Source organism: Falco peregrinus, chromosome 6 (assembly GCF_023634155.1).
Source record: "Falco peregrinus isolate bFalPer1 chromosome 6, bFalPer1.pri, whole genome shotgun sequence".
NCBI classification, from domain to species: Eukaryota; Metazoa; Chordata; class Aves; order Falconiformes; family Falconidae; genus Falco; species Falco peregrinus.
This window is the reverse complement of record NC_073726.1, coordinates 54,105,459-54,127,660: the sequence shown is the minus strand read 5'-3', so window position 1 is coordinate 54,127,660 and position 22,202 is coordinate 54,105,459. Positions and strand designations below refer to the sequence as shown.

Genomic DNA, 22,202 nt, shown 5'->3' with positions numbered 1-22,202 from the left:
CAGTAAGTGGTACTGTCCTCTGCTCGGTCCAATGTGCAGCAGCAAATCAAGAAGGAGGCAGCGTGATCTAGATCTGAGAAAACTACTGGGAATATATTTGAAATGTACAATGACATCAGCACATCACATACACTTTCTTCCCAGACAGGGACGGCAAAGCTTCAGCAGAGCTGCACAGCAAGATTGGTAATCATCAAGAGAAAATCCATGTAATTTCCACAGGTTATCATCACAATTGATACTGGATGTTCAGGACACCCATCTACAGGGACAATGTGTGCTCTCAGAACAGGCTATGCCTGTATTATTCTGTTTTTCCCTGTGAGGAAAGATTATTATCCAAACATTCTGCTATATCACTCTATACAGCTTGTGTTCAGTTGAGAGAATGGACCAACCAGTATCAAACCAATAAACATTATTGTGTAATAGTCATTTGTATTCTTACTATTCTGGAAAATACCTGTGCGTTTCTTCCTCTAGTTTTATTTTCCGTTCTATTATGGTGAAAGAAGCCCAGGTTTATAAGCCAGCACTGAAGGCACTTCTGAAATTGAGCCAGAAACATGGTTTCTAGCTATGATTCAGAAAACATACCATGATCCTATTTCTGGAACAGGAGGAAAGGACTCCTCTTGCTATTCCTCCTACTGGTCCCCTGCTTTTATTGGTCACATCCACTCAGATGCAAATGAAACAGCATCTCCGTTTTAGCCCTAGTGCTCCTGGCAGAAAAAGGAAGGGTACCTTCTCACTCTTTACTCTATTACTTTGCAAAACAGAATTGGCCAAATTCTGAAAGACAGGAAATCTGCATGGGAAAGGTGCATTGACTGCTCTGCTTGGTTACTGTTCGGTTTCAACACATTAAAAAATGCTATTATGTGCATAAAATATTTTTGTATGACAGGCACAAACCAAAAAAAATCACATAATTAATGGCTTAAGACACAAAGCCCTTCTATTTTGTTTTATGTATGTATTTTAAGGTCCTGTATTCTTTGCTTGCTCTAATTATCATATATTTGGAGCAAACAATTTACTAAGTCTCTACAACTGAAAAGTACTACGGAAAGAATCCTATGCTTGATTATTTTCTTATTTTTTGGAAAGCATGTGTCTCTGTGTGTGCATATGGTTAGTTTCACCTTGTGGCTTTTGGGGAGAAGGATTATTTTCCTGATTTCCACTACTAAATTAATGGTAATTAGGCTTATCTTCATAATATTTCTCATTTCTTCTTTAAGCAATGTGTGTTTCCACCCAGAGGAAGATGCAAGTGTATCTACAGATCAAAACAGTCAGTTAATGTTCAGTCAGATCACCCTTCCCAGTTCACTGCATGCAGAACAGCATATTCATAAAAACTAACAGACCATTTTATTGACTGGCTGGAAAAAAAAAAACCAAAACCAAACAACAACTATGGAAAATGTGGGGTCATGCAGCACTACTGAGTTTTAATCAGGAAGAGTTTCTGTGGTGGCAGTTGGTGCAGCTCTTAGCACTATTCCATCTAAAACTCAGAAGCTAACCAGAAAACAAGTAGCTTTGCAAAAATACTCCGTGTCATGGGTACGGACGGGATTGCTAGTGGTGAGGATATTGTCTTTCATGAGCTCTGATGGCCACAAACCACAGTTCTCTGGCACAACAGAATTACACAAAAAATCCCTTGTGCAAACAAAATTATTTCTCTAGGTATTTAAGACACATTGCATTAAACCCTTCCCAGTAACACAGTTCTAGGGCTTTTTAGGTGAACACTTAGATGATGTTCTTATTTTTATGTCAGCCTGAATAATTCTGTACCGTTTTTGGAGTCCAAGTGCCACATTGTCACCAACCCAGTAAAATGATTAAAGCTACTATTTGTCAGTATAACTGGACTGATTAACAAATGTTCACAGTCTTCTCCATTCTACAAAATTAAAAAAAAAAAAAAAAAGAGAGAGAGAAAAAAAGAAAGAAACAGATGAAACTTATTGGAAGTTTATTTGGTATACCATTTTTCACTTTTTAATGTATGAAATTTGTAAATATTTCTCCTTCAAAATTTTATAATTGTTTGAATACAGACAGCATTAATATTTTGGGGTACATTCAGATTAATACTGAATTAACATGTCTGGATTTGAGCAGAAAAGCTTTAAGTTTGTTCTTCAGAAAAGAGGCAATAAAAATACATATCAAAATACTTATAGCAAATAAGAATAACACTCACTTGTAACATAAGACCAGCCTTTATTGTCATTTGTCATTTATTTCTGAGTAAAAGAGCATGTAAACATATTATCATGCTATTCCTCTAAAATTCCTAAATTCCAAAATTATATAAAACCCACTTATACAGCTATAAATATTTCCAATCTGTTTGCAATGCAAATCACTTTATTATTGTCTCCTGCCTTTGACACCGCTCAGACATTTTAATGATTTTCTTTTTAGCTACAGGGTAAAGCACTGTTTTCTACAGAGCCAGCATTACTGTTTTCTGTCACTGTTAACGTATCAGAAGTCTTTAAAAATACCTCACTGTCATCCTTTCTGCCACTGTTATTATTTATATTCACTAACACAGTTTTCAAACCTTCTGAAGTCTATAACAACCTACATGATCTGTGCCACAACTTTTTGCATACAAACCCGATTATTCAGTTGACTCCTGTTCTAGTTGGCCTTTTAGTGACATTTACTTCCCATCATTGCTTATACGAGTTACCAGTCGACTATAGACTTGCAGCTTTCACAAAGAACATGCCTCTAGTATTTTTATATTATATTTGTAAAAAAATAGCACACTACTGTGTTAAGTAAGAAGAGAAAAACCTTTTATTTACACAAAACTAAGGGAGAAATCCCAAGCCTGGCAGAGGGTTGCTGGAAGGAGCTGCCCACATGCTTGGCCAGCTGAAGGCTTTGAGATAAGATCTGATTCCACAGTTCTCCTGGGGACCAGGTGACACAGCTCTGAAAGTACACACAAATATTTGGCTCTATTCTGCATGTTATAGCCCACGTATTTTCTACATGTGCAATTAAGTGTGCATAGAGTAGGAATAGAATAATCAATATGCATTTTTCAACAATTTTGTAGTGGAATGAATTATCATGTCACATACAAGGTGAGTAATAGCCCATCTCCATCACCAAAACCATATATTTTTTTTCATAGAACTGTGGATTTCTGCAAAGAAACTCAAAAGCTGTTGTTTTTAATAGTAAAATACGTTGCACAGAAATATGCAAGGCAACAAAGTAGTCAAAAAGAAATGGAGTAGCATGGCATACCTGCCCAAAGCATAATCTAATAATAAATGTATGCTAACCAGGGCAATTATAAATTTTTACAAGATACTTTCTCTGATAGGAGAAGCTTTTTGTTTCGTTTACTATTTCCATATAAGAAGATACATGAAAGAACAATAGGATTACTGAAACACTAAAACTACAAGACAGTATAAACCACAAGTTCTGCCTAAGTATACAGTTCATTTGAACTATTAATATTGGAATTAACAGGAAAATTAATGAGTGCATCTAGTATTTCTTATAGAATATACTTTTTGTCAGACAGCTCAAATCACATTCTGTACCAGAAAGTAACATTTTTGTTTGTATTCTGTTGTTAATTCACTATCATTGGAGTGCAACATTCATCTGCTAAGAAATAAAACACAGTAGTAATCAGTATCATGGTGATATGTTTTATGTATAGAAACATTTCCCAGTTTCCCAGTAACCCAGTTTCAAACCTTTGGTCAGCAATGCAATTTTACAGTACTTCATAGTGTATTTACATCTTTGTCTTATGAATATTTTATGATTTCTCTGCAAGTTCTGTAAGAAAGTGTTTTCCTTCTTTATAGACCTTCTGATCATCAGAAAACTTTTAAAAATTGCTTTAACCTCCCAAGGTTTCAGAAAAGACCAGCCCTTAATTCACTACTTGTTAGCAAAAAGGAGTATACTTGTACTAAGAGTTCATTTGTAAACCACAAATCTCATCTGACTATGATTGGCTAGTATTGCTTGCAAATATTTGAAAGTTTGCGTTTATCATTTCTGGAAACTGTTATCACATACTGCTGGTTTTAAAGCTAAAGATTCAGCCAGATTCATGACACCTTGTGTACTGCTGTAGTTGAGCATGTCTGACTCTACTGCACATGCCTAGTTCCTAAGTTCTGCCTATTGGCAAAGTCTTTTAGCCCTGATTTAGGTCTGTGCTTAGATCTGTGTTTTAGATGTGTGCTTAGCTTAATAATTGAAAGTTACAAGACTTAAAAATGCTGTTCATAGAAATATTTCAAGGTGGGTTTTTTATTTTTTTCCCAAAGATGCTGGAATAGAAAAAAGGCTCTTTCAATTTCAAATTCTGTTCAAATAAATATGTACAATATGAAGATATCTTGAATGTTTAGAAGTTGTGCAAGTTAGTAGTCACATGTATTGCTGTAGACAGCCAATTTAAGAAAAAAAAATATTTACTGGATACAATAAACTCCAACGTAAACTTAAGTTGTTTTTAAATGATCAAAGCATTACTACATAACTTTCAAAAATGAAATCTGAAACTTCAAAATGAAGTTCCTTTGTGCTATGCTTTCATTAAAAAAGAAATGACCCCCAGGTTCTCTATAAAAACAGCTTGATTAAAAAATAATTTTTCAGTGCATTGTTCCCCATTTCACAACCAACAACAAAAAAATAAATCTCCTTTTGAATCCAATGTTTTCCACCTGTATCATTATTTTATTCAAATAACTGCTAAATACAGTGAAATACAAGACCAACCAGAGAGCAAGTCAATGTTACTACTTGGACTTTGATGTTTACAATGTTCATGAAAGATACATGCTCACTGTAAGAGTGCTGGCAAACTAATTTATCCACATAGAGTAGTGGAAGCACTATCTTTTCATCAAGCTTGAAGACAAAAAGAAAGAAAATGAGTGCTTTCTGTAATATAGCTGCAGAAGTCTGCCAAGGCTGGCACAAGCAATTTGAGATGAAGTACAGAGATACTGAAATGCAAAGCACTAAGCTTTGGTATTACAAAACTAAAACCTTGTTCATAATAGTGTTACAACTCCTTCCTTTCATACATTATATAACTACTTTATATGACCTCCTCTCACACAGTTTTTTAATTGCTTTAATCAAACATAGTCTAGAGATCATAGCCTAAGCTTCTTTTAATTATAGCAGGTGGTTCAGCAAAAATACTGAACAAAATCACAAAATCACACTTTCAACTTTTGAAGAATTTCAGAACAGATTCCCTGAACAGAACAAAGGTACTAGGAATTTCATAGTTTCTAGATAGTTGCAGATATCGATGTAATTTTCAAATTCAGTACTTTTTCTAAACACTAGGTGTCCTGGAGACCAAAGAAGTTAATAAAACACAAGTGGGAGAGAAAGGGGAAGCAGAAAATACTGTTTATTCATTCCTGTGTCATTGCAGGTGAAAATATTATTTTAAATTTTCCAATTAGGTGTCAAGAAATTCCTTGTTAATCTACTAAAAATAGTTAATCAGGCAACAAAATCTCTGAATTTGAAAATTTATGGCAGACTTCTGATTTGAATTAATGCTCACTCATAAAGTGAGCACACTTTATAAAGTTGATTTTAAAATATACTATTCAAAGCATTTGATAAAGATCTTAATCAGTGCTCAAAATCTTGTAGACATATCCACTAATTATGATTCTCCCCAGCCTAATTGCAATGTTACATGCATCCCTGTATGGCCAGTCTGATTCCTTGGCCAGTAGAGGCCAATTTGGTCTTATTTCCTAAGAACATCACTGAAATGCTGATAATAAAGTTACAACTTGCAAACATGCCTTGTGCTTCTTTCAGTACCACTTTTGTTGCTTGAAGAATGAATATGTTGCATTTTTTAATCAATGTGCCATCAATTCAGTAGATTAATCACTCACTACCCTCCATCAGTCAGAATTCACCCTCATCTCTCAATTTTTTATTTGATCAGTTTTAAACATGCTGGGCATTCATTTTGCTAAGATTATTTTCACACATTTAGGTTAAATACCATCATATATATTTCAAATTAAGAACCATTAAGCTGTCCCATAACTTTGCAAGTTATTCAAATGAAAGAGATCACTTGTCTCATAGAGGTTACACTGTAACATACAGAAACAATAGAATAGGTAAGAAAGCAAAAGGTGAAAGTAGTTTGAAATGGACCAAAACAATTAACAAGAGTCATATGAAGTCCTTCTCAGCAACTATTATATTTGTAAGCAAGGGCTGAAGTAAGTCAAGAGGGAAAGAGAAGATACTACCAACATGGTGGTCAAAACCTAGAAATAAGGAACAAAGGAAGCCAAGGGAAGACCTGGAAAGTTTCTTCACATTTCTTTCTTTATACTGCACATATGTAAACAAATAAATAGAAAAAATAATTTTTAAAGTGCACCGCAGGAAAATACGGCCTTTCTTTGGTCGCTATTTTTTAATTCTTCAGGAATTCTTTTAGCACTGATAACACCAAGCTGTTCTAGAATACCAACACAGACTATCCTGAATTAGCAGCTTTACATTCCAAGGTCATTTAACTCTACGTTGTTCATTAAGGTATCCAGAAGGCAACAGGAAATTCAGTTCTGTTTCCCTTTTATTTATGGTCCCCTCAGCTTAAAAATCAGCAGGAGATAATTTTTAAAAGATATTTTTTTGTTTGTGGGATAATGTCTACAATAATCATGCAGATTTTCAGTAGCAACAATACATACTGTAAAAAAAAAAAATACAATATACATATATACACTTAATTTTTAGTGCCTACTTTCACGAAGTACCACACACTAAAATAGCCAACCTGGTATCGCAGCAAAACATCCTAATTTTAGTGACTTTTTTCAACTTGACACACTCAGAAAGAATACCTGACATCAGGAACTGTGTTTAAGAGCATAGCTAGAGGAGGCTGTACAGAATATTTAGACGTCAGTGTGTGAATAAGGTAGTCATGCTGTAGAGGAACAGGCCTGGGGCATTCATGTCTCTGAATCACTGCCAGGACCAGCAGATCATCACTGTTAGGAGGATGGCACTCTTTCTGCACAGCCCTCAACTATCATTTGACATCACTGTAAGAAGGGTAAGGTAGTGCAATTAAAACCAATGGATTAAAAGAAGACAAGAATAAATGCAGTCATTCGACCCAAAGAAAGGAGTACCTGTATTTTTCTGAAAGAAGTTTGCCATGCATTTTATGACCAACTTTTAATTGCCTCAGATTGCTCTGGTAGCATACACAGGATTTTTTACTCTAGACATCACTCTACAATAGCATAAAGTAACCAAAAAGAAAAAAATGTTACACTGTCAGGAATGGGAAGGTTATTTAAATCCTAACTGTATCAGAGGGTACGCTGAAAAAGTTACTGCTGCCACTTTAAGTAGTGGAGTGTTTGAATTGCCCTGCAGGGCCAGAGTGCTATAAGGAGCAGCTGGGGCAGGGTGTGTGTGTGGGGGGTTTATTATAGTTAAATCTTACTGTAGAATTACATCATTTTCCAGAGCAAAGGCACTGAAGATTTCTTTTAATTAAGTCCTGCTGAAAGATGGTTTTAATTAGACTGGTTTGCACATGAGATTCAGAGCATGTAATAAATTCTTACCTACATACACACTACACACACAAGCTTATTTACCCGAACAAGGCAAAACTTAGCTTAAAACTGAGAACCTCAATAATCCTAACAATAGATTCTAGTGTTCTATCAATTGCACGTGTATGATTACTATCCACATGAACCAAATTAAGCATCAGCTAGCATGAAGCTACATTCAGGATAAATATAAAAAATCCAGACAGGTACAACATACAAAGTTCTAAAAATATTTTTTGTATAATAGGAACTTAGAATTTCTGTATAATGTTAACACAGTGTTTATCTGAACTAAACAGAAGACAGCGTGGGTCCATCTAAACAACTATAAATCTAATTAATTGTAAGATGATAATATTATTGGGAAAGACAATCGATAGCAAAATCATTGTGAATGCAATTTTGTGTTTGTTTAGGAACAATTTACATGCTGATATTTTTAAGGCAGCAAAATTACTGTGATTATATTGATTTCTTACATATTTTCTCTTACCAATACAAAACTCATTAACACATAAGCTTCTTAACCTATTAGCTACTCTTACTCAAAGTTTACCTATTTTTAAGTACCAAGAAAAATCCTTTCTGTTTTATTAAAGTTCACTTACCTGAAAAGTATAAAACCGGGTCCCATTAGGAGGATGCACTTTAGGAGAAGCAGAGACAGTGTTCATATCCAAGAATATCATTTCTGGTCACACATACAATACAATCCACAGTGAGCTACAGATGCAGAGTAGAGCACTAAGCTCTGAGATAAATCCTTTCATACATTTAGGGAGGCAATTGTACAAAATGCAGTCTGCCCCATCCGTTTAGACGTATAGTGACAGCACTTTGAGTTCCTCATTCCTACATCTGTGAGCTAAACTCTAAAGGTCATCACTCCCTGACCTCTAGCTCAGCTAGCCCTTCAAAATATACACAATGAATAGAAATCAGAAATGCCGAAGAAAAGAGGGCTAGAACCTACAGTATGTGGAGCTTGTGCAGAATCTGGCAATGCTTTGGACCTGCCCATCTGTTCTCAGTGATAATCACCTCCCTCCACCACAGCCTTGCAAAGTGATTATGCTAAGCATCCCAGTTAACCAATAACACACAGTTTCATTTCAAGCAAGCATGCACAGTGAAAAACAGAGGACCTCTTCCGACTAACCTGAAGCATGTCTTGTGTTCAGTTTATAGCTGTATTTGATAACAATGATAATTTTATCATTTTACTTGCTGACAGCTACGTTAACAGATATCAGCTTGCTTTAAATAACACAAACGTGGGGTTTTTTTTTGCTTTGACTGTTTTGCCTAGATAAAAGAAACAATGTATTGCTCTGCAAATTAATATTTTTTTTACATTTCTTAAATTTTGTGGTACTACTACGGATTACAGGTAGTGGGAAAAATAAGTATCTGTGAGACTGCTACAGAGCTACAGTTTAAATGCAATACACATTATAAGACTATTTTATCAGTCCTTCCTCATTCTTTTTTCTCATTTTCAGTCTGAATCTCTATTTACAAATACTTACCTCACATTACTAAGTATAAGGTTGAAATTTTATTCTGAGCCTTACAGTGTTTCACAAAGCTATCGACCTACAGCTTAGCTCATTAGCTATATACAGTATCTTCAAAAAAAGTTATTTTTTAAGTTCAGTAATACTTGTGAAAACCTGCTTTGAACATCCATTGCATTTTTTCTTCACACACAGATAATTTGAACTATGTGAAGATGTTAAAGTTATATTCAAAGAACTCGACACCTTTTAGCAACAAAAAAATAAGTGTTCCATTTACAAAAATTGAAAAGTAAGGTTTCAGTAAAGGGTAAAAAATGTAAAGTGGTCGGAAAACTAACTCTACATGTTCTGTCAAGCACTTTGTATTTTATTCATAAGATTTAAAAGACAGAGAAACCACTTAAGAAACAGCACTTTCAAAATGAAACTTGTCAGAAATCTAAAAGCCTGGTGAGTTGCCAGGCTGCCTCTGTTTTTTATTCTGTTTTATCTTAATGCTTTTAGCAACTGAAGATAATACAGCTTCTCAAGTAAAATGACTATGAAAGGAGTTGGTATAGATGCAGAGATGTCTGCCCGTTTAAATGCATATGTCAGTGTGGTGCATATCACAATAATTGTATTTTGTAAGGCAAAGAGAAAAAAATCTTCTTAGATCCTAGTTATATCTAACAATTTTTTATCATTATCATGATACTGCTTCCATAACATTTACTTAAAGTAAAAACTTAATATCTGGAATATCTTCTTGAGACCTACATTTCAGATTACAGATTATTCTCTCCTCTTTGAATTCTCTTCCAGAAGATCTAGATGCTGGTATTAGCAAAGGGGCCTCTCAACTGGTCAAAAGAAAGATACCAGATTGCTGGTAATCTGAGTATACAATCTTTTGTTCTGAGCTGATACTTTCACCTTTATAATCTACCTACCAAATGTGTGCTATTTCCTTACAGTGCAATGAAAAGTTTATTTTATGGTCACTTAAGATCATTTGCCCTGAAAGATGACAGAAATTTTCCTCTTAGTTTCCTCATCAAATGCATAATTTGAAGAATTCATGTGCAAAATCCCATGTACATTTCTCCAATAGACAACTACTTTCACTACAAAATAACGGTGCCTATTAGCTTGATCTTCTCTTGCTTCAATTTTCACTTTTTAATCCTCATTTCTACAAGGGATATAGGAAACTTAGTTCATCTTCCCATATCAGCATTTCCTAGACCTCAAGCTAATCCATTCCTAAAAAAAAAAAAAAAAAAATTGTCAACATTTTTACGAAATGGTCAATACCAAAGTTAAACATAAGTGCTCTAGTGAAAGCCTCAATAACGTCTTCCATGATTGCAATGCTACTGCTGTATTTTTACTCGCTAGTTCCCTATTTGTTCCTTAAGGAATTTATATCATCTTCTGGCTGCAGCCTGCCACTGGGAGCTCTTACTGGCATCACTGTTCACCATGACTTAGCTGCCTGTTATTTTGGAAGAATTACTGCTTTTCAAAATACTGCTCCCAATCTTTTTATCTGTTGATTTAGCTTTCCTGCTTAGGTAAAAGAATTTGCACTCAGGAAACCCACCACCACCAACAATAAAAATCCAACAACACCCCCTCCCCATGCATTTAAGTTTCAAGAAACACAACTCCCTAGCTACTCAGTATAGGTCTGGAGAGAAGGCATGGGATCATACCTGTTGTTCTATCTCTCCACCAACTTTTACCTCATTATGGAAATGCTTCCAGTGATGACTATAGATTTTATTTTAGCTCACTGTGAAACTGACCAACACCATGTTCTTGCAGGACCCTCATAGAATCATAACATAAAATTTTGATGTAACACTCAAACAGCTTGAAAACAATTGTGCAAAACAGTGGTGTTCTGAAAAACCTACAAGCAGCCTCCTCTCAGGAATTAGTTGGGGTATAGGTAAATTCAGTAAAGTATGATCTGATGAATGGTGGAATGTGTGTTCATGATTACAGAAAAAGACAGTCACATTTCAGAAAATCCAGCAGCCCCAAGCTGGGATTCAGCAATCTCCTCGAAACAAGGAACTGAAACCAGGTCTACCAGGTCTTATTGAATGCCACAACCACTAAGCTGGGTATCAAGCAACACAGCCTGAAAGTAAGCAGAAAGTGGAAGAGAATAAAGGAAACTGAAGAGAACCAACAGGAAAAATGGAGAAACAGGCCTATAGACCATGACCACAGCTCAGCAGTAGAATTGCTCACAAAGGATGTATTCCCAATTCAAATACTTGCTCCAGGGTGTCTTCCAATGAATGATTTAATTATTACATGAAGTAGAAGAGTTGTAATGGAGGAAAAAATCTCCTCTATAAAAAGTAAACCAACATGTTTAAGAGTATGAGATGAGGCAATGCTCCTGAGATGGCTTTAGTTCCAATTACTTTTGAATGTATTACTTACCAAGCTCTGAATCTGTATTACATGTGTTATGTTGACTTTTCATTTTAATTACATGTCCCTCTCCAAAACTTTGTGTGGGTATAATTTCTTGTAAAAAACTGGTGTTCTTTTTCGATGTATAGCCTACTATCTTTTATAGGAGATACAAAAATATAAATATATGTTGACACATGTAGATATATATGTATTGAAAAATCATTAAGTTACACATTTAAAAAGGTGTGTATATATATTGTGTATGTATTCAATCAGACCATTATGTGAAGTACTTTGAAATCTGACTGCGGAGACAAGATGCACTTTTTAAAACTCACAAACACACTTAGCATTTTAATATGCTAGTGCTTGTGTGATATAGTTTCTCTTCAGAATATGTAGTGCAATAGAAAAGCAGATGTTTTGAGTTAAGATTTAAATCACCAACTCTTATTAAATTAGATGAGTAATTATCCAGAAACATGGACTTTATATCACAAACTGTTCTCATTTCTGACTATCATGGAAAACCGTGTTAAAGAAACATGCCTTCCTCCGGGAGCAGAGACAGCATGTGATTTTCAGAACATTAGAGCTTTGACATTAAACCTAGACCACACCATTTCTACTTCACAGTCACAGAAACCCTATTAAGCTGCAAAAATCTATAATACTGTACTTCAACTGATGTTTCTTTAATATCTGCTGTCATAGACATCAATATAGGAGTATTATAGGATACATTATTCATCTGGTTAAAATTCCCTGAATTTGGTTTAAACTGAAAACTGGCAATGTTTAAAGAGCTCTGATCTCCAACTATTTGTGGCTGAAAAGATGTTAAACCTTTACCACAGTTCAGACAAAAGATATTCAAATTACATATCAAATTGCAGTGAATATCTACATTGCATCTAATTGTTCACATCCAAATTCATTTACAATTCCTTTTACTCATTTAATGAAGTTCTACCAAAAGTATTTCCATTCTTCCATCAAAAAAGCAATGCAAAAAACATTTTCTCTGACAAGTTAATATACTTTAAAGAACATATAAAACTCATACATATCAAGTTTCAGAAACTAACCCTTCCCAACTCCTATAGCTCCCAGAAGCGAAGTGGGAGGGAGAATTAAGGAAAGTGAAACATAGTACAAGGAAGTTTTTGCTCCCTTTCAGCCTTTTGGTACAATCAGAAAATACTTCTAGAATGGAAGACTTGTAGAAATAGATCAGTTTAATTTTATTGATAAGTGAAGTCTGTTACTCATCCTGTTTCTGTAATTAATAGCTGATTATCAACATTTTCCATCATTGTTCTTTGTATCTTGAATATTCAAATACCAATGCTTGTACAAGGAAGCACGTCTTACTACAGGAAGTACTGGTACCAAGTCAGTATGCACTTCTGAGCCCTAATTTATCTTCAAACAGAGATTTGTGTAACCCATGAAAGCAAGTACACTGTAGAACAAAATATCTTTTTAGCTGTATAAACTGTATGCCAGCAATAGCAGAGGATAAAACATGTCCCAACAGGTGTATTCTGTGCAACGGCTTCCCTTTCAAGCACAAGTACAGTGACTGAAGTTTTGAGAAGAAATGCAAATATTAATGTAATTCCTTTTTGAAGTACCCTTGCTTTGTTGTGTATACTGGGACATTTTACCAAGTATTGCAATTAATTTCAAAAAACCAGAGTCAATATTGACCAATCAACTTCAAAATTTCATAACAATTTCTCTTTTAAATGGCAAAATTCAGAATTCATTTTCTAACACTATCTCTATGTTATAACACATCATTAAAATTAAAATCACTGACTCAATGTCTAAGTGAGTTTATGAATACAGGAGCTAATCCAGTGTTCTACAACTTATCAAGTATGCAGTCCATAATCAACAATCACCAAATGCAACCACAATGCAAATAAGTCCAAAATGCTTGACTTTGCAATTTGTTTACTTGAGTAGAAGCAAAATTTCCCTTCCTTTTGTGCATTGTAGACAGGCAATTGTTGACCACAGCTAGGACTCTTGTGCAGCAGTGGCCTACAATATTCTGGTCATCACAGGTGTGAGAAATTTTCACGCTCTCAAGGCTTATTGATTAAATAGTTCTATACCTGATTCACTTTCCACATGGTTCAACAAAGCTGTGATGAAATATCCAAAGTTCCATTCTGTTTTTTCTTAAAACACTTCAATTTCTCAGCACTGCATATGTGTTTTCTCTGAGTAACTTGACCACCAGTAAATCAAGGTTGTACACAGACAGAAGCTTATTAGGTAACTGAAATGAACCTGATATAAACGCTGGGTTTTATCTATTTTTAAGTTGTGTTGGTGACAGTGACTCACTGAGTGAATCTAAAAAAGAAACTGAATGAAAACATAATGCTTCAACATAGAAAAGTGTTCTGCACATTGAGCATAATGTGAAAGTTAAAGGAGGAGAGGATAGCAGAGTTGAGGAATATGTAATGAAACAAACAAACAAAAAAAATTTGAGGGAAGATTTATCTGTGTTACACTAAGTTGTATCTTACCTGATTTGAAAAGATACACGCTTTTCTCCATGACTCGGGCTTCAACTACCAAAAGCACAGATACTTACTTATATTTAGTATACAACCTGTGTTGTCTGCCATTCACTTTTCATGCCAGGAATTACTATGTTTCTGTTTTGTGGCATAACTAGATATTTCATGAAAAAGTCTAGAGGCTCTTTGCAATTAAAGATACTTTTTAATGTAGAATCATAGCAGTGACTGCATTTTGGAGTATTTTCAATAAAATTCCAGTCAAATCTAACATTAACTTGTGATGAATCAAGACCAAAAAATTCCAAACTAATGTCATCCCAGATGTTGCAAAGAAATAATGAAAACAGTCAGCTTGTTATTTCACCCTGCATCATATCACTTAGGTATCACTTTTGTTATTTACATCCCTTCAGTTGCTTATATTGTAACATTATACACAGTGTTTTACACTGTACTTGGCAAAATAAGCGTTGTTTCTTACCAGTAAATGTAGAATCTAAATTACATCAATTACTGCAAAGGATCACAGTACATTAAAGATGAGAGAAGTTATGAAAGTACATAGGAGAGGATAATCATTGTCTATGTATCATCCTCAGCAGAGAGGTTTTTTTCTTTTTAAATGAACATCTTATGTTATGAAGTTAAAAATAGGATGAGGGCCTATGATGGAGAAACAAACGAAGATACAAATTTGAGATAATGTGTTCAAGCACTACAATTTAGCGCAGCACACTATGAATAGGCATCCTCTCTAACCTGCCTCTCCTGCCTTCAAAAAAGATTTTTTTCTTCCTGACAGCATTGTTTTTATTCATTTTCACTCCTTCCATGTATTTTATATCTATTCTGCAGTCTTTACATACAGTGAGATGTATCCTGTTCTACAAGTATAAAAACTATTCAGAGAATAAACTACTAATGAAAATGAGTAGCAGAATTATATCTAGACAATAAAGGTTGTCAGGAAAGCTTGTACCAAGGCAACTGTCTTTGTCATTTATTTCTGCTCCATCTGGAAAATATCTTTTGTCTTAATGAGTGATGCAGGTTGCTAAACTGGTACTTTGACTAAGAACTTAAAGGTCTGAATCAAAAGCTAAAATTCACAACTGATTAGTCCTGTATTTTACATGGGAACTGGGAATACTCACTTGAATAAGGGCTGTGGATATCAGTAGGCCTTTGCAGAAAAAGGTCTGTTTGTTTTCTGTCTTGATTAAAATTTCATAATTCTTCCATAGTGTCAGTGAACTTATTTCTGATTGAAATGAACATAAACTGGAGGAACATGAATAACCAGAATAAAATCCATAAAACTACATAATCATGCCTTCTTTTACATTGTGCAAGAATTCAAATATCACTGACACTCTAATAAAATTCCCAGAAGTAGATTTACCCTAGTACCTTTTCTGTCCTGAAGCTAAGTAGAGCAATGATTCTGAATGGGTTTACAACCCTTGGAATTGGAATTGCTTAAGGACTGTTAAAGACAACAGTATTTGCAGTCATACTTCCAAAAGCAGTAATTAATTAGGTTGTTTAACTGAAGACATCTTTCCTCTAATTTTCAAGGATGGTCAGTCTTTGAACAGCCTTCCTAAGTCCCTTCATCCCTGCTGATGCTATTATATGCCATTTTGAACATCAGGTCTCACTGTTGTACATGTAACAGGACAACTACTTGGAGTAACTGACCAAGTCTGAATATGTCAGACCTGTTGCTCCAGCTCTATTCACAAAATGTAGTCTTCTACAGATGATGCAAACCTTCTAACACTTTTTTTTTCTAGAAGTACATACCACAAATCAATAACATATTAGCTTGAAAAGACTTCAAGACTTTGCTATAGTGCACATCTCTTCATTGTCATACATACAGCCTTATAGAGATAAGCAGTGATGGCAGAAAGCAGAAACCCTGTCCCTTCTAAAAATTTACCCTATTTCCTCTGCAGTTGTCCTTAACCTCTTGATGCCATTTTCCCTTTCAAAAGTCAGTGGGAGTGTTTGTGTAGTGATGCGGTCTAGAAATCATCTTTCCAACACAGAAAAGATACGGGATTATAAAACAAAACAGTCAATACTGTCCTGAAGGCAAATGGCTGTTCCAGCTCTTGACTCAGCAAACTTTCATTTCCTCTTACAAGCTATTATAAAAATACAGAATGATCCAGCAACTGCATACCCATTTAGTAGAAGCAAACGTTGCATTTTTCTGGGAAGAAAATTATGATATACAAATACAGCTGAAAGATACTTTTCCAGTGTTAGGAAATGTGAATTCAAATAAAAATAATTTATTTTTCCTTCGTAATTCAGACTTGGGTAATCATACAATGTGCTGTGCTGATTAATGCTGATTTAATATTGGTTTTCAATTACCGTATTTATCTTTCTGAAAACTTTGACAGAAAAGTTGAAAGGCAACAACATAAAAACACCATTTTCTGAATCTTTGGGCTAAATGGCTTCAAAGCATGCTAAATCTTAAAAAAAATAATAAGTCTTAATCTTGGTAGACACCTTTATTCTTTATTAAACATGTTTTTTGGAAAAAAAAATGGGACTGGATATTAAGTAACATAGTATTTATAAGACATCGAAAAAACAAAAGTATTTTTTATTCCTTTTCCACACTCAGTCTAGATGACATAAAAAGGGGAAAAAAATACCTTTCTATAATCATCATGCAATTGACTAAGCAGCATTATTCACGATATATCTTGCCATGTGTCTAAAAAGTGCCATAAACCTATAAGCAGTGTAATATATATGTTCTTAACATTCTTATGGCTTAAGCCATATCTCCAGCTAGAAAATTAAGATGAAGATGGATCAATAATTAAGAAATGTGTGTGCCAGTAACTGAAGAAAGAACTGTCATTATTAAAGATCACAGTCTAAAAACATACACTCGGACTGGACGGTCAGGAAAAATAGATACTTGACAAAAGCATAAAAATGTAGTCAAACCTAAATTAAACACTGTGGTACTGACACAGTACAGCTCTCATCTTTAAACAGAATCTTGTCCCTTCTGCATGGTAGCAGATGACTACTGCCAGGTGTTCTGTGCTCATAGCTCATTCTGAAAATAGTGAAAGCTTAGCGGTAAGACTATAAAGATGCTAGATCAAACAAAGAGTATTATTCATGGACAGAGAGCCTCAGGTGGAGAGATACCAGGCGGAAAGCTGAGAATTATGTGGCTGCTGTCAAGCAAGGACTACATCCCCACATTGAAAGCTCCTAACCAATGTATGTAAGGTAGCTTTTCCATGTCTTTCTTTCAAGGAAGCAATGGCAGGAATGAACATCAGCATCTTCTGGTGGGCTTTATTTGAGCACAAGTGCCAGTTTGTGTGTTACCGCAGGCTCCCTTTAAAGTCAATAGACAGGCACTTTCAAGGGGCACTGCTTCTGACCTATTTTAGATGTCTATTTTAGTTTGAAATGAATCACACCACAGAGGTGGGAGGCAATAAAGACAGCAATGCCTACACTGTAGGTGTCTGAAGTTAGGTGCAGTGAATCCTACCCTGGGAGCATAAACTGAATGTTAAACAAGTCATCAAAATATGACAAGAAAATATTATGATCAAGGACAAAAAGCCCCACCACTGGTTAAGTACACCTGACGGAAATTTACTATATTAGAAATCACTATTCCTATAACTATGTGAAACAAAAAAAAACCCAAACAACAAAAACCCAAACCTGAAAATGGCTTGTTGTACTTTCCTAAAATAAATGATGTGAAAAGCAAGATTCACAGCAACAAATTCACAGTCTTAGCCAGATTCAGCCTGCTGTTATAATCACATGCAAGATTAACATTCTAGACTAAGATACAGAACATTACAGAGCATGGCAAAATTAACTGCAAAATTACGCACGTTTTTTAAAAGGAGATAATGTGACACAAACAAATCACATCTACAAGGTTAACTAACACAGCAACATCAGGCCAGGCAGTTCCTAATTCCTAGGACTATATCTGTGCTTATTTCATGTTCACTGTGCTTATTTAATCTTCATATAATGAACTTCAGATGTATATAAAATATATGGACCTACGGCTAATACAAGAGTAAAATCACAGTATTTGTCATATGTAGAAAATTTTCCTAATTGAAGTGCATTAGGAAGAATTTGCACTTGGGAAAAAAAAATGGTGCAAGCCAACCACAGATTTAACTTGTATTAACCATATAAAAGTTTAGTCCTTCCTGAGTCTGACATAGTATGTATTCTTAACAGTATCTTATGGGAAAGACCCATGGAAAAATAATACACAGAATATAATTTTACTTCATCAGTTTTAAATGTTTTCATCTCACCTTCACTCACTGGCCTCTATTCTGTTAAGAAAATAGATATATTTGGTGCAGCTCCTCTAGAGCAGTTACATTTTACTTAAATATGTTGTGGTTTATTTCTTCTTTAACCAAACAATGCTAATCCTGCCAGCCTCTTTTCACTTAAAAATTCCTTCTTATCCCTAATTACTTTCACTATCTGCGTCTACATGTCCAGATAGCAGCTTACCATGACAGAATATGTCTTGCTCCTTCTCCATACATCCAGATGGAAATCAAAAGAAAACATTTTATCTTACTCCTACTCCCATCCATTTATCAAGAGTTCAAACCTTCTAGTTGACACACGGAAAACAGCACTGAAATTGCAGTAACAGTGGTTTGCTGAGATTGAACAACATTGCACCTCAGAGTAAACAGGTGGCATACAAACCAAGTTAGACAAGCACAAACACAAACTGTAACTGAAAGCTTTCGGACACTGACCAAGAAAGTAGATTCAGTAAATGACAGTTTTCTACGATTGCACTCCCTTTTTAACTGAAAAAACTAAAATACCCATGGATGCGGTTTGACAGACAAGCAAGATAGAACAGTTGGGAAAATAAATCAGAGGTGAGTCAACAATTTAAATAAAACTTGTGATTTTATTTTTTTTAAATTCCAAATGACTCATTCATGAATATCTCCCCATAATTTTCCACTACATACACTCCGCCTCATAATATTTGAACAGATGAACTTGGTTTCTGTTCAAGCTAAACAAGGTATTTTATTGCTTCATATGTCTCTGAACTGTTCACATATTAACCAGTGAACTTTTCATTTGCTTTACAAGAACTTTGAAAAATTCTTCATAATTTCTGCAATTTCATTTCTGCAATTAATGCATCTAAAAGGTAAAATGGTAAACAGTTATGAGAGAGCAAATTGTCCATTGTGGAACACTGAATGTTAGATTAAAAATGCCATGTTATACCAAGCTGCATTGTTTAAAATTCTCCTTTTTCATGAGGGCTAAAAATAAGCTTTTACAATTATCAGTAACTTTCAACAAGCACAAATCTGTTTCATGGAAACCCTTTCACAGACTCTTTTTTCAGCTCAGTTGTTTCTTCAGTTTAGACAAAGATCAACCTCGTAATCAATCCCATCCAAAAAATTACTTTGTTTCACTGTTACAGCACATTTCTGGTGCTGCTCACTGAGTCACTGAAGACATTAATTGGGCAAGAAAGAGGCAGGCATACCCTGTCAAAGCTAAAACAGAAGAGGTAGCAAAGTTGGTATGGAGGCTGTGAAATCTTTAGAGGGGAAAGGAAAGCTCTATTTATAGCAGTAAACTACATGTGCTTGGGAAAGTTCCCAATCGTTGTGGCCAGCTGGCACAGAAGAGTACACAAATATGCTAGTCAACACTGAAGTGTCCAAAGAGGCTGCGTGCAAACTGCTTACTGGGAATGGTCCCTGCAACAGCCCTGTTCCCACATCATACTTAGGAATCGCCTGGGAAAAGTGTAAATCTGTGAATGAAAAGAGTGCCGGGTTCTGCGCCAGCAGATTATTACTACAGATGATTGTGTTTGACCATCCACAAACATTTCCCAGTACTCTTTGATTTACTAGCGTATAAACATACCGAGCCTTTCCAGAAGGTTTAAAGTTATGGCATATAATAAAAGATTTCATGCATTTCCAGTCTTGCTGTTGAAAACCATTTGGTGTTTATAGTAATATTTAAAGATCGGATACGAATGAGCAACATTAATCAGTTATTTCTAATACTTCAATCAAGATAAATCATACTGGATGCAGTGTAGTAGTTGCATTTCTAACTGAAGAATACAACATTGTAACTGGGGAGATAATGCAGATTAGTACCACATAGATGATGGATATCTTTAATTCACTTAGTTATCCCTAGCTGTTGATGTAAAACAGCATGTGCTCTGCCTGTGTTGTCTATAGAAGATCACCGGTTCCTGGCAGCTGTGCTGCCAACTCTTCAAGGCTCTTTATGTGCAAGTCATCTGGAACAAACATGGCACAAGTTAATTATCTAGACATATTGCAATCATATCTCCTCAAAACAGAGTGCACATAGTCTGAAATAAAGCCTGAAAGAATGGGGAGGTGTAAGCTGTCAAAACTTCGCAATTTTTTATATGCTGATCCATGCAGAATATTTGGAAGACACTACAGTTAATGAAACAGCATATGAAAGGTGACTCAGGATTCAGGTATGAGTTTACCACAAGCAGCAAATAAGGAGAAACACACACAGAGGTCTCAAACTAGAGCACAAAGCACATAATGCGTACTATGCAGTTAAAAAGCACATGAGAAACATAACCGAAATACAGAAAATGCAAAGGGACAAAACCCAACAGACAGGCAGGAGAAAAAACCAAATCAAACCAATACAATGCAAGGTATATAGGAGCTGTCAAGAGCACAGAAAATATTTTGTATTTCAAGCAAGTACTTAGAAACTAATATATCCTAGTAATCTTCAAAAATGAGAAGATAAAGCAGGAAAGAATACAAATTAAAAAGATAATACAATATTTTTCTGGTTAAAGAGAAAACCTGTTTTCAAAGAACCCATAAGAAAAGCCAAATGTATAAAGATACAAATAAAACATTGCACAATGTTTACATGTGCCTTGTAATCAGATGTCAGAACTCAAGTGAATAAAGTTAATGATAGAGAAATAAAATTGGCCAAAGGAAGACTATGTCTTAAAAGTATCTTGAAGTCAGATGCAAATTTCAGTCCTAAAATAGGAGAACAGTTGTTCAGTGTGGAAAATAACTGATCATGGAGAATACTCAACTTTTTTAATGTAAATTACATGTAATTTATACAACAATGTGCATGGTCTAGCCAAGAGGGATCATGTCACAAGCACACATTCCTAGAAAAGCTAAGTATTAGCAATATTAAAAAAGGATGACATAAAGCTGTTAAAACATGAGAAGAACATGCTAAAAATAAAAAAGGAAAAAATAACAAAAAACTTGAAAACTATGCCACAACAGTTGCATAAGGTACTAAAGAAACGGCTGAAAAATGTGTATCATATATCATCATGTAATGATCCAAAGCCAAGCCAAAGAGCAACATACCCAACTTCCTGGGCTGGTGGTAGTTTGGTTGATTTTTAAGGTGTTTGGCTCAGTTTTAAAATGTTTGATCTTATTCTTAGGGAATGAGACTTTTCTTGAAATAAAGGAGCAGAATTACTATATGTGATAAAAACATTTCACATTTTTTTCAGGTCAAGAAGGTGAAAGATGTTCCTATTCAAGGCATCCTTTGAAAACTACTAATTCTTTCAGAATATGTTTGGGTCAAGAAATAGCACTTCTTACGTCATAGACCGTAGAAATAGCCCTGCAGAAGCAGAAGTCTATTGCAGTCCTTGGGAAGGACAGAAGGGCTTGCAGGACACAGCCATACATATAAACTACATTCTAACGTTTAAATTCCAAGGTTTGCTACCGTCTTCCATAAAAGATTCCATATAGGATCATAGAATCATTTAGATTGGAAAAGACCCTTGAGTCCAACCATACGCCTAACATTGCCAGGCCCACTAATAAACCATGTCCCTAAGTGCCACATCTACATGCCTTTTAAATAGCCCCAGGGATGGTGATTCCTCCACATCCCTGAGCAGCCTGTTCCAATGCTTGACGACCCTTTCGGTGAAGAAATTTTTACTAATATCCAATCTA

The 22,202-nt window shown here is 35.0% G+C and overlaps 1 protein-coding gene across 11 annotated transcripts in view; it reads right to left on the bottom strand.

Moving 5' to 3' along the window:
* Positions 1-22,202, bottom strand: part of PPFIA2 (PTPRF interacting protein alpha 2) — a 351,943-nt gene that overhangs the window by 227,567 nt on the left and 102,174 nt on the right. For 3 of the 11 annotated variants that reach the window (XM_055808921.1, XM_055808920.1, XM_027794263.2), the window contains exon 1: positions 8,261-8,639. The exons of the other annotated variants lie outside the window; for them this stretch is intronic. In XM_055808921.1, the coding sequence (XP_055664896.1) occupies positions 8,261-8,341 (81 nt within the window). In that variant the 5' untranslated portion in view covers positions 8,342-8,639. Of the gene's footprint in view, positions 1-8,260; positions 8,640-22,202 lie in introns of those variants that run through there. 11 annotated transcript variants of the gene reach the window in all.